Source organism: Mirounga leonina, unplaced genomic scaffold (genome assembly GCF_011800145.1).
Source record: "Mirounga leonina isolate KUSES-001 unplaced genomic scaffold, KU_Mleo_1.0 Mir_154, whole genome shotgun sequence".
NCBI lineage: Eukaryota > Metazoa > Chordata > Mammalia > Carnivora > Phocidae > Mirounga > Mirounga leonina.
Window position 1 is genome coordinate 5,359,678 of NW_023270389.1, and position 11,923 is coordinate 5,371,600.

At 51.8% G+C, this 11,923-nt stretch overlaps 2 protein-coding genes across 2 annotated transcripts in view; both read left to right on the forward strand.

Moving 5' to 3' along the window:
* Window positions 1–1,575: 1,575 nt before the first annotated feature.
* UFC1 (ubiquitin-fold modifier conjugating enzyme 1) lies at window positions 1,576–5,654 on the forward strand. Its single transcript, XM_035009990.1, has 6 exons — window positions 1,576–1,906; window positions 3,961–4,028; window positions 4,229–4,292; window positions 4,602–4,678; window positions 4,926–5,016; window positions 5,222–5,654. The coding sequence occupies exons 1-6, from the start codon at window positions 1,784–1,786 to the stop codon at window positions 5,300–5,302; spliced, it is 504 nt and encodes a 167-aa protein (XP_034865881.1). The 5' UTR covers window positions 1,576–1,783; the 3' UTR covers window positions 5,303–5,654.
* A 64-nt stretch (window positions 5,655–5,718) lies between these two features.
* The window catches only part of USP21 (ubiquitin specific peptidase 21), a 6,793-nt gene continuing 588 nt past the window's right edge, over window positions 5,719–11,923 (forward strand). The window contains exons 1-12 of the mRNA XM_035009975.1: window positions 5,719–6,513; window positions 7,333–7,953; window positions 8,755–8,814; window positions 8,986–9,106; window positions 9,319–9,430; window positions 9,636–9,791; window positions 10,251–10,315; window positions 10,568–10,671; window positions 10,864–10,950; window positions 11,237–11,315; window positions 11,532–11,639; window positions 11,743–11,857. Of these exons, the coding sequence (XP_034865866.1) occupies window positions 7,354–7,953; window positions 8,755–8,814; window positions 8,986–9,106; window positions 9,319–9,430; window positions 9,636–9,791; window positions 10,251–10,315; window positions 10,568–10,671; window positions 10,864–10,950; window positions 11,237–11,315; window positions 11,532–11,639; window positions 11,743–11,857 (1,607 nt within the window). The 5' untranslated portion in view covers window positions 5,719–6,513; window positions 7,333–7,353. The remainder of the gene's footprint in view (window positions 6,514–7,332; window positions 7,954–8,754; window positions 8,815–8,985; window positions 9,107–9,318; window positions 9,431–9,635; window positions 9,792–10,250; window positions 10,316–10,567; window positions 10,672–10,863; window positions 10,951–11,236; window positions 11,316–11,531; window positions 11,640–11,742; window positions 11,858–11,923) is intronic.

The following is an 11,923-nucleotide window of genomic DNA, read 5'->3' on the forward strand; positions in this document are numbered from 1 at the left end:
TTTGACCTATATTTCTCCATTGTTCCCTCACCCCATCTACAGTCTTGTGACAATTAAATAGAAAGCCTCATTCCAAATCTCTGTACTCTGTACTACCCCACAGTGCCCACACCCAAAAGTGAAGAAATTTTTATTTCCCCTAGAAGAGCAGTCTCTAGTGAGATATTACAAAGCTTTGCCTTAGCTTTCTCCAATATGTAATTTTTAAAAAAATAGATTTTATTTATTTACTTGAGAAAGAGTACAGGACGGGGAGGGAGAGAGACAAAGAGGGACAAGCGGACTTGGTGCGAAGCATGCACTTGATCCCACCACCAGGAGACCAAGACCTGAGCAGAAACCAAGAGTTGGACCCCCAACCAACTGAGGCCCCCAGGCACCCCCCAATATGCAATGTTTTAAAGAAAGTAATATAGCATTCTAATAAAAGACAAAAACTACATTATCATTCTAATGAACACAAAGCATTTAGAAAAAATCCAACATCCATTCATGATAAAAACCCTCAACACCAAGATAGAAAGGAACTTTCTTAACCTTATGAAGAGCATGTACAAAGAGCTTACAGCTACTATCATACTTAACGAAAAAAGATGATGCTTTCCCCCCTAAAACCAGAATAAGACAGGGATCTGTGCTCTCAAAACTTTTATTCAACATTGTACTGGAAGTTACAGCCATTAGAAATTAAGATATAGCATGCTTATAATTAAGACACAGCTTTGTAGATGGACTATAGAAATTGATGATTAATAGAATATGATCCAAAATTACTGCCACAGGCTGAAAGATTAACGGAGTAAACACGAAATATAAATTAAAGCCAAAATTAATGTGTTCAGGCTGAAAAAGCAACAGGAAGATACAAAATTCTGCAAAAGCATTACGGAGTACCTACTGCGTGGCATGCACTAGAATGCACTAGAATCCTCACTAGGTGATTTGATTCCAGACCAAAAAAAATGTCTAGGCTAGACTAAGGCAAAATTTCCTGCGATCCCTAAACTCCTTTGACACTTATAAAGAATTCTCTAATTCGACTCTGTTAATTCTTCAGGATCGAGGCTGTCTAGTATACTTTTTTTTTTTTTTAAGATTTTATTTATTTATTTGAGAGAGAGAATGAGATAGAGAATGAGAGCACAAGGGGGGGAGCCGGAGAGGGAGAAGCAGACTCCCCGCTGAGCAGGGGAGCCCGACGCGGGACTCGATCCCGGGACTCCAGGATCATGACCTGAGCCGAAGGCAGTCGCTTAACCAACTGAGCCACCCAGGCGCCCAATATACTTTGATTTTCCATGGTTTCCAATAATTAGCACAAGTTTAATGTCCTTCTATTGGATGACCGCTTTGCTTCCGCTACCTGAGCCAAACTACACAGAAGCTAAGGAACGTTATTTACACACGTGAACAGCGCATTTCAGAAAGACAGTGCCCGTCACGGTGCCTGGAGCAGCCTGAAAATCTAACAATTCTCCCAAGTTTGGGAAGGCGTCCGAGTTTTCTGAGATTACTTCTCTGAGCATGCGCGGAAGTCACCCTTTGGGCAGTCTGCGGTTTTTTCAAATGATAAGGAGCAATCAGCTTCACTCTGCTTTTCCCGTTGCACCCACAAGCAAGTGACCAGGTGGCAAATGTGTCTTCGTTACAAGAAAATAAAGACCGCACTCACAGAAGTCCGAAAGCAGCCCAACACCCCACCTTCCCATAGTAAAGATGGCGGCCCCTGCGTCTAGGCTACAAGCAGTACTACTTCCGCGTTTCTCTTGCGCCCTCGTCCAACATGGCGGACGAGGCCACCCGGCGGGTGGTGTCCGAGATCCCGGTATTGAAGACTAACGCCGGACCCCGAGATCGTGAGTTGTGGGTGCAGCGGCTCAAAGAGGAGTATCAGTCTCTTATCCGGGTTAGTTGTGCTGCTGCGGCCGACCGCGTCGCAGAAGGGTTGCGGGTAATCAGGTGTTCTTAGGAATAGGCTCCGTGTGGAAGCCGCTTCCGGTTGTAAAATTTGACTCCCAGATTCAGAGAAGCTGGACGATTGTGGGGCTGGGGGAATTTAGTGAGGTATGTGGGGAGGAGGCAAAAGAAACTCTGTTTAGGTGCCCCATTGGGGCCAAAGCAGCAGTTATTTTAGGGATGCGCCCTCCCGGAAGGTGACGTGTCCCTCTGGCTCCAGGTGTTTGCTCTCCTGGATGGAGGGGAGGTGGTCAGAAGGCATTCCTGGGGCTCTAAGTCCCAGTCGCTTCTCTCTGTTCCCTCTTTTACTCTTCCTGAGGGAGGAACACACGCTAGGGCTTAAACTTCAAGTAAGCATTAGTTGCAGAGGGTTGAGGAGTTAAGCTCACGTTAGGCGTGAACCATCTTCTCAGCAAATCTCCCTTCTGTGGAGAGAGAAGACAGTTTATCTTCCTTGCAGTGGTCTCTGCCTGTTTCAACGGCCAGCAGCTCTCCTGACACACGTATTTATTTTCACTAAAACAAACAAACAAACATATTTGTACACCTAGCACCTAGGGACGGGATCCAAATCCGAATAAGGTGGAGCCTACTGAGACAGATGGAAACAAACCATTATAATAACATTAAGGGGAAGGAAAGGGAGAGATTGCTAGAATGTTTTGAGAGCAGAAGGTGAGACACCCAATCCACCTTGGGTCTGGTTGGGGAAGGCTTCATAGAAGAGGCAGTGCTTGAGCTGAACCTCAAAGGGTAAACATAAGTCAGCCTGATAAACATGAGGATGAGAGACGGATGTTCACGGCAAAAGGAACAGCATGAGCAAAAGCATGGAAGTTACAAACAAATGGCATGATGTGTATAAAGAAACATAAGTTCAGAGTTGCTAAAGCATCAAGTGTATGACAGGGAGTGATAGACAAGGCTTGAGAGATAGGCTTGAGTACTTGAATTTTATCTCGGAGGCACTTTGAAGTATTTTAAGCTGAAGAGTAACCTGCTCAGATTGGATTTAGACCAATCACAGTGAGTAGAGAGGAACTGAAAGAGATAAGATTGAAGGCAGAAAACAAATTAGGAGGCTGTCATTAATCCAGGCAAAATAAAGGTGATGACCTAAACTGGATAGTTTTAGAGAAGATAGAGAGAAGGGGTAGGTAGATTTGAAGAACCTTCAGACACCGTGAAGGATTGGTGGAGAGGAGAGGAGAGGGAGCGTCAAGGATGATTCCCACGGTTTGGCTTGCATTACTGAGTGAATGCTAATACTGTCATCTGAGATTGATGTAGTGGAGAAATGGTCTGAAGAACGGGGCAGGGAATGCTGAGTTTGAGGTACCTGTGAAATGAAGTTAGAAATCTCAGTATATAGGGCGCCTGGGTGGCTCAGTTGGTTAAGCGACTGCCTTCGGCTCAGGTCATGATCCTGAAGTCCTGGGATCGAGTCCCGCATCGGGCTCCCTGCTCGGCGGGGAGTCTGCTTCTCCCTCTGACCCTCCTCCCTCTCATGCTCTCTGTCTCTCATTCTCTCTCTCGCAAATAAATAAAATCTTTAAAAAAAAAAAAAAAGAAAAAAAGAAATCTCAGTATATAATTGGATATGGAGTCCAAAGCTCTGAGAAATGGTCTGGATTAAAATAAAGATTTGGAAATCAACACCATGTGGGTACTAGTCAAAACCAGGACTATATGAGATCCTCCAGGGAAGGAGTGTACCATAAAATGAGTTGTGGGCTGAGGGCAGACACTATCAGAAGTGGGACGAGAACCCAGACAATGTCATCAAGCATTTTGTCCTTGCTAAGCTGAGTGGGACCAACTGTTCTATTCTCTGCTCTGAGCAAGTCTCCTGCTTACCAGTGTAACTTTGTCTTCAACTTTGCTTATGTCAGAAAAGCTGGGTACATACTAAGAGAGAAAGTAATCGCATGCTTTTCTTTTGAGGGAAGAGGGACTGCCTTTGGCCTCAACTTTCCTCTCAAAGACCTCATTCTCTGCTTTTAGTATGTGGAGAACAACAAGAATGCAGACAATGATTGGTTCCGACTGGAGTCCAACAAGGAAGGGACTCGGTAGGCAGACCCTCTTGGGAGTTTTGGGGGTGGGAATCTTACGTGGCTTGAGCATTTTAATGTCCCAAAGCCCACTGCCGGGCCTTCCCTGCCTCCTGTTAGCTGTCTCCACTCCCACAGTTCCAGAGTTCCCCAATTCCCATCCCATGAGTCTCCCAGAAGAACGGGCAGATTGGACTGAGGTTTGGTCTTTGTTATAGGTGGTTTGGAAAATGCTGGTACATCCATGACCTGCTCAAATATGAGTTTGACATTGAGTTTGACGTGAGTATGATGGAATGGGAAGTATGGAGGTTAGTGGAAGGGGAGGGATTAGGTGATTGTTAACAAGCTAACCTTTCTTGGAGGGACCAAAGAAAACTTTTTAAAAGGGGAGGGAAATGCTGAGGTTTGAAGCAAGCATAGATTACAGCTACTCATCTCCATATCCACAATCCCAATGTGTACATGCTTCCTGGGGGGTTGGCGTCGTCAAACATTTCAGTTCAACCAAGAAATGGGTATTGATTGGATTAGTTCATGTCTATCCTGCTATCCTGCTTCTGTTTCATTGAGGCCTTGTAATTTCTCCAGATTCCTATCACATATCCTACTACTGCTCCAGAAATTGCAATCCCTGGACTGGATGGAAAAACAGCAAAGATGTACAGGTGGGACTCAATAGGAGATGGGAAAAGGACAAAGAGGACTTAGGAGAGAACTCTGGGACAGGAATTTTCCCAGAGTCAGCTTGCCTCAAGGGCTTCTAGGCCTCCCTCTGCCAAGTCTGGGCAAAGTACTTAACTAACCTTGTGCTCAGTTCTGATCACTAGTAGTTATATTGTGCTTCCCAGAGGCCACTATGCTTTATGGTAAACTTTGCATGTCAACACCTTCTTCCTCTTGTCCCTCTCTTAGGGGTGGCAAAATATGCCTAACTGATCACTTTAAGCCTTTGTGGGCCAGGAATGTGCCCAAGTTTGGACTAGCTCATCTTATGGCTCTGGGGGTAAGTTTGGGGTATTTGATATATAAGGGAAGGGGGAGGAATTAGGCACGGAGCGATAGAAGAAAAGTAACTGAGAATAAACAAGGAATGACAAGTGTTTTCCTTGGGCATGTTCCCATAGAATCTCTATAGGAAGGAGCTTCTGATGGAGCAAGAGGCATCGACTGTGTGGTACTAATCTCACAGGGTCTCCCTTGTATTGCAGCTGGGTCCATGGCTGGCAGTGGAAATCCCCGATCTGATTCAGAAGGGCGTGATTCAGCATAAAGAGAAATGCAGCCAATGAAGGATCAAGCCACTGAGGCAGGACAGAGGGACCTTTGATAGGCTACGTTCCTGCTTTCTGTGCATCACTCTTACTCATCCAATTGCTTCCTCCCATACCCCTTCACCCATAATTGTTACTAAGTAGCTGCATCAGGCATTGCTGAAAAAAAGAAACAACAGCATTGCTACTGAATTTCTAAGGCTACACAGGGAGGGGAAAGACTGGGGCTTTGGGGAACCAAAAGGCAATTTGTATCCCTTTCCCAGGTGGAGCAATGTGAGATCCAGGAAGGATGGGAGTGCTGAAAGTGGGTGCATAGTCTTTTTGGTTTCTGGAGATAACTCATCAATAAAAGCTGCTTCCTCTGGTGGCCCGTGGTTCTCATTGGTGGCTGTGAAGAGAGGGTGAGCAGGCTAAGACCCAAAGCACGGTACAACTACATTAGTTTGGGAGGGAGGGGAAAATGGAGGAGGATGCTGTGGTCAGGAGCTGGTACAACTACATTAGTTTGGGAGGGAGGGGAAAATGGAGGAGGATGCTGTGGTCAGGAGCTGGGAAATGAAAGGAAATCTTGGACTGCTCTCCCTCCTGCTGAGATCTGCTTGCAGAGATCTGCTTGTGTCCTTTAGCGGGGTGCCTACTGCTTTGGTCTGCAAGATGCTTGAAGAATGGTTTTGCCGGACCAGCATTCCCCGCCCTCCAGGGATCTTCCCATCCCTATGTGGAGTGCTGGATGCTTCTCCACTGGTCTGCGGGCTGGACCCAGGCATTGCAGCGTCCCACACTCGCACCCCTGCTCCCTGGGAAGGATCTGTGCTGCAATCCTGGGGGCCATACTACGATTATCAGATCTACATCCCTATGGTTTGGAGCGATGGTTTTAAAACGATTCAGGGCAGATCTGGGAACCGGCGGTCCTAAAGTTGGCTGCGTTTCCATGGTGGCGGCGGCGGAGCCAAGGGGCGGGTTCACGCAAGCGCCGAGGAAGCAGGTGGGCGGATTCCGAGTGGGGGTGCGCAGGCGCTGTGAGAGGCGGTGAAGCCGGTGGCCGGTGGCCGGGCGGGACCAACAAAGATGGCGGCGGCCCCTGCGGCGGGAGAGATCTGGGCAACAGCTGCGGCTAAAGCTGCAGCCCGGCCCTCGGGGGGGCTGCACGGGGGTAGTAGGGGGTGGCCCTGAGCTGGGGCTTGGCCCCGGCTGGCCTCCCCCGCCGCCTCACCGGGGGACAGGTACGGGCCGGGGCGCTATGGCGTGGGGGGGGGCCGCGGGAAGACTGCTCCGGACCCGAGAGGACGCCCTCCACAAAGGCAGGGCGCGGGGGGCCCAGCAGGCCTGGGGGAACTGGGCTGGAGGGACAGCATCCATGGACCGCAGGGAATACGCCGCTGGACCCCGTAGCCAATCAGCGGCCTCGGCCTTTCTGCCCTCGAGGGGGGCGGACCCGGCTGAAGCCCTGCTGTGGTGGGAGAGGTGCGGAGATTAGGGTCGGGAAGTCGTTCTTCCTCCCTCCCCGCCGCTGCCCCTGAGCCCCGACACCTCGTTGGAGCTCAGGGGTGGGGGAGGGAGGGATTCGCAAATCACTCATTTAGTCTGCTTCATTTGCAGCCCAGAGGGACAGGGGGTTGAGGGTGGAATGCTGTCTTTTGGGTTGTTTTCCTGACATCCACACCCTCATTTGTCCAGAAATTCTGAGTGATCCAGGGCACATCCCACTTGATTAGCCAGGTGTGGGGGCCCTTGTCATGAGCGGTTAGATTATAAAGACAGCCGAGATAGAGACTATCATTGGCTTTTCAGTAAAGCTGTATTCTGCAGGAAGGGCGTGAGGAATTTAGAAAGAATCAAAGCAGTGGGCTGCTATCATTCATTCATTTACTCAATGGATACTAAGTATTTACTTTGTGTCAAACACTATGCTAGGCACTGGGGATACAATGACTGATATGATAGACACAGTTCCTGCCCTCAGTGTATGTAAAAGCTAGTGTGGTAATGTAGGTTGCCATCTCCCTCCACATTCAAATGCTGACCCTCTCTTCTCCTCCCAGGTCCAGCCTGTGGTGTCCACAATGCCCCAGGCCTCTGAGCACCGCCTGGGCCGGACCCGAGAGCCACCTGTTAATGTCCAGCCCCGAGTGGGATCCAAGCTACCATTTGCCCCGAGGGCCCGAAGCAAGGAGCGCCGAAACCCAGCCCCTGGGCCGAACCCCATGTTAAGACCTCTGCCTCCCCGGCCAGGTCCCCCTGAGGAACGGCTCAAGAAACTGGAGCTGGGACGGGGACGGACCTCAGGCCCTCGTCCCAGAGGACCCCTTCGGGCAGATCATGGAGTTCCCCTGCCTGGCTCACCACCCCCAACTGTGGCTCTGCCTCTCCCTTCCAGGACCAACCTAGCTCGTTCCAAGTCTGTGAGCAGTGGGGACTTGCGTCCTATGGGGATTGCCTTGGGAGGGCATCGTGGTACTGGAGAGCTAGGGGCTGCACTGAGCCGCTTGGCGCTCCGGCCTGAGCCTCCCACTCTGAGACGTAGCGCCTCTCTCCGCCGCCTCGGGGGCTTCCCTGGTCCCCCCACCTTGCTCAGTATACGGACGGAGCCCCCTACTTCCCATGGCTCCTTCCACGTCATATCTGCCCGGCCCTCTGAGTCTTTCTACTCCGATGACAAAATGGTGAGGACTTGCCAGCACACGTGGCCTTTCATGCCCATGTTCCTCTATGCCTCCAGCTTTCTTGCCATCACATGGCTTTCTTTTCCCTCTTTTCCCCAAGTTCCTTTCTCAATCCCTCATCACAGCAGCTTGGACTCTCCACTCCCTTACTTAAGTACCCTTGAGCTTCATAGACCTTTTTCAGGTTTTCTGTGACTCCCCAGCATGGTGTGCCATTTCAGTCTCCAGGGAATTAACCCAACCATTTGGAATTCTTCTCCGGGTCCCCGGGCCCTTACTCTCCCTTGCTTCACCTTCTCTCCTAGGATGCTGCCTAGGCCTAATTAATCTCTGGAGCTGAAGAGGGGCGGGCTCAGAACATCTGAGTTAGTGTGGTTGTCCATTTCCCGAGCTAAGTGAGCTAGGTTTGATTGCCGTTGGAACCATCAGGAGAGGGCTCAGGAAGGGGCCACGGGGGCGGGAGGGGGCTTTGGGAGAAGCAGGGTGGGTGTGGGGAGCAGCTGGGCAGCCATGCCAGTGCTTGGGGAGCTGCCCCAGGAGCTGCAGCGCCGGCTGGCTGGGCAGAGGAGTAGGTGGGGAACAGGTGGGACAGCCCTGGCTGAGTCCGTGGTACACTCAGCCGTGATGGGCTTACTGCTCATGGCCTGTGAGGTAGGGAGCCCCCAGGACCCTGTGAGGGAAAGAGGGTGGAGTTTGGGGGTGAGGTTCAGGGGTGGGAAAGCTGTGGGCAGCATGCTGTTGAAAGGCTAAAGTGCCAGGTGGGCTACATGGGAACCTGCCGACTCACCTCTGACCTTCCAGGCTCATCACACACTGCTTCTGGGCTCTGGTCATGTTGGCCTCCGAAATCTGGGGAACACGGTGAGAGCCACTCTCCTGCCCTTCGTTGCTAACAGGAATGTGGAATGGGGCTGGGGGAGGGGTGCTGACTTGGGGAAGATGGGGAGGGTGGGGAAGGAGAGCACTGAAGCTCTCCTAGGCTTCCTGGCCCTGGTCTGCAGAAATAATGGCCGTGTCTCTCCTGCTCCCCAGTGCTTCCTGAACGCAGTGCTACAGTGTTTGAGCAGCACTCGGCCTCTTCGGGACTTCTGTCTGCGAAGGGACTTCCGGCAAGAGGTGCCTGGAGGGGGCCGAGCCCAAGAGCTCACTGAAGGTGCGGCAACCACTCCTGCTCCCACCTCTCCAGTCCCCTCCCCAACTTCTGGGTCCATGTGCCGGTCATGGCGGCCCCAACCCTTAAATCTGGTGGTTGTGTTGTTTTTTGCTGGTGCCTGCTTCCCTAGAGATTGTTTTCCGCCCTCTGAGCCTGCTTGGGCTTGCCTCTTCCAGTCATGAACCTCTGTTTCCCCACACCCACCCCAACAGCCTTTGCAGATGTGATTGGTGCCCTGTGGCACCCTGACTCCTGTGAAGCTGTGAATCCTACTCGATTCCGAGCTGTCTTCCAGAAATATGTTCCCTCCTTCTCTGGATACAGGTGGGAGAGCCAGAGGGTATGAGATTTCTCTCTGGCCATATGTGGGGGTTGGGCCAAGCCGGGGCCCTGGTAGTGCTGTTCAGAGCCTTCAGGTGTTCTTCATCCAGGAAGTGGGGACCGATGTCTGAGCAGGAGATAGTGTCTTTGGATTCGGGGATGGGGGTGGGGGAGGTGTCAGTTGCCCACCCTCTGTTTCTGGCTGTAGCCAGCAGGATGCCCAAGAGTTCCTGAAGCTCCTCATGGAGCGGCTACACCTCGAAATCAACCGACGGGGCCGCCGGGCTCCGCCGATCCTGGCCAGCAGTCCAGCACCCTCTCAACCACGCCGTGGAGGAGTGCTGCTGGAGGAACCTGAGTTGAGGTGAGGTCACTCTCCCTGGCAGTTTCTCAGCAGCATGCATCCTTCACAGAATGAGGATGGGAAAGGCTCAGTCCAGGGAAAGGCTCAACCTAGAAAATGGTTTGAGAAGCAGCGCAGAAGGAGGAGGAAGGAGGCTGAGGGGTGGGGATGGAGGCCGAGGCTAGGGTAGGGATGTCCTTGGGCTGAGGGAGAGGGGATAGCTAATTCACAGCCAGGCACATAAAGAGTTTAAAGCTCGGGGAAGTCAGCTATTCTTCTCTTGTCCCTTTCTTTTCCTCTCACCTTGGATTTCCCCCAAAAGTCTTCTGAAGCGTTACTCCTTTGACACTTCTCTGAAATGTCGAGAAAGAGCTGGTTTATGGGTGGGGTGCAGGACTGTGTGGGTCATTTCCGTGGTGCTGGGGTGCCCAGTGATCCCCCATCTCATGGGTGCTCCCTACTTCCCTTGATCTGCGGTAGTGATGACGACCGAGCCAACCTAATGTGGAAACGCTACCTGGAGCGAGAAGACAGCAAGATTGTGGGTACGGAGTGGGCAAAGCTGTGTGGGATGATTGGTGTGTGTGGGGGTGCGGGCTTGGGAGAAGAATTGACACTGTGAAGGGGTGTGGGGACAAGACTAGACGATGAAAGTGTGGACGGACAGGGGTGAGGGGTTTGTTAGTGCTGGCGTTGGGAAAGGAAGGGACGGGCAGAGGGGTGGGAAGAGACGGGGACCCAAGGAATCTCAGACGCCCCACAGTGACTGTTTCTCCTGCCTCTTTGCTTCTATCTAGACCTGTTTGTGGGCCAGTTGAAAAGTTGTCTCAAGTGCCAGGCCTGTGGGTATCGCTCCACGACCTTCGAGGTTTTTTGTGACCTGTCCCTGCCCATCCCCAAGGTGGGATTCCAGAGGATTCCAGGGGTGGATGGGACATGGGTTCTGTGACCCATCCCTACCCACCCCCAGAGCGTGGGAGGGAGCCCTGTGGGTCTCTGGAGTAGAACTGAAGCCTGGATTGACTGAGAAGACTCGGAGAAGGAAATTCAGAACATGCTGACCTTTCATTCCCCCCCCCCCCCCCCCCCCCAGAAAGGATTTGCTGGGGGCAAGGTGTCTCTGCGGGATTGTTTCAGCCTTTTCACCAAGGAAGAAGAGCTAGAGTCAGAGAATGCTCCAGTATGTGAAGTTTCACAAGGGATACAGTAAGGGTGGGAGACCTGGGGAGGCGGGGGACTATGGGTAAAAGGGGTTGCATGATGTTTTGGTATGGGGGAATAATACTTGTATGTCTGGGCTTGTGTTGGAGTCTCAGATATGTCCTAATAATCCTTGGGCCAAGGGAAGTAGCCCGGAGGATACAGAAGTCACGGGGAGCATAGTGAATTTGTGTGTGAGTCAGGGGTCAGAAAAGCCAGTCGAGGTGAGGAGTGCATTAACATGACATTATTTGACATTTATTCAGGTGTGTGACCGATGTCGGCAGAAAACACGAAGTACCAAAAAGTTGACAGTACAAAGATTCCCCCGAATTCTCGTGCTCCGTATCCTAATCCTCAAATTCTTACTTCTCCCATCCATTTTACCCCCCACCCCCACCCACCGCATGTTCCGTGTCTGCAGAGGCTGGACATTTGGGAATTGAACTTTCCTACCACACTCCCAGGGTGTGTTCCCGGAGGGGAGAGTGGACACCATTCACGACCTCTGCCCCCTTCAAAGGCCCTCTGCCCCCCAAATGCTCCTTAACTGGGGCTTAGATCTTAATCGGTTTTCCGCCTCCCGAGGCTCTATCAAGAAAAGTTCAGTAGGTGTGGATTTCCCGCTGCAGCGACTGAGCCTAGGGGACTTTGCCAGTGACAAAGCCGGTGAGTCTGGAAGGGAAGGGCCTGCTGAGCTCCTCTGAAGGGGAGGGAGAGTGGGCGCGGGCACAGCTCTGACGGTAGAATTCGATGGCCTCTAACCCCCCAGGAAGCCCCGTCTATCAGCTGTATGCCCTCTGCAACCACTCGGGCAGCGTCCACTATGGCCACTACACAGCCCTGTGCCGGTGCCAGACTGGTTGGCATGTGTACAATGACTCTCGGTGAGAACAGCCTCCCACGCCGCTCCTGCCCCGCTCCTGCCCCGCTCCTGCCCCGCTCCTGCCCCG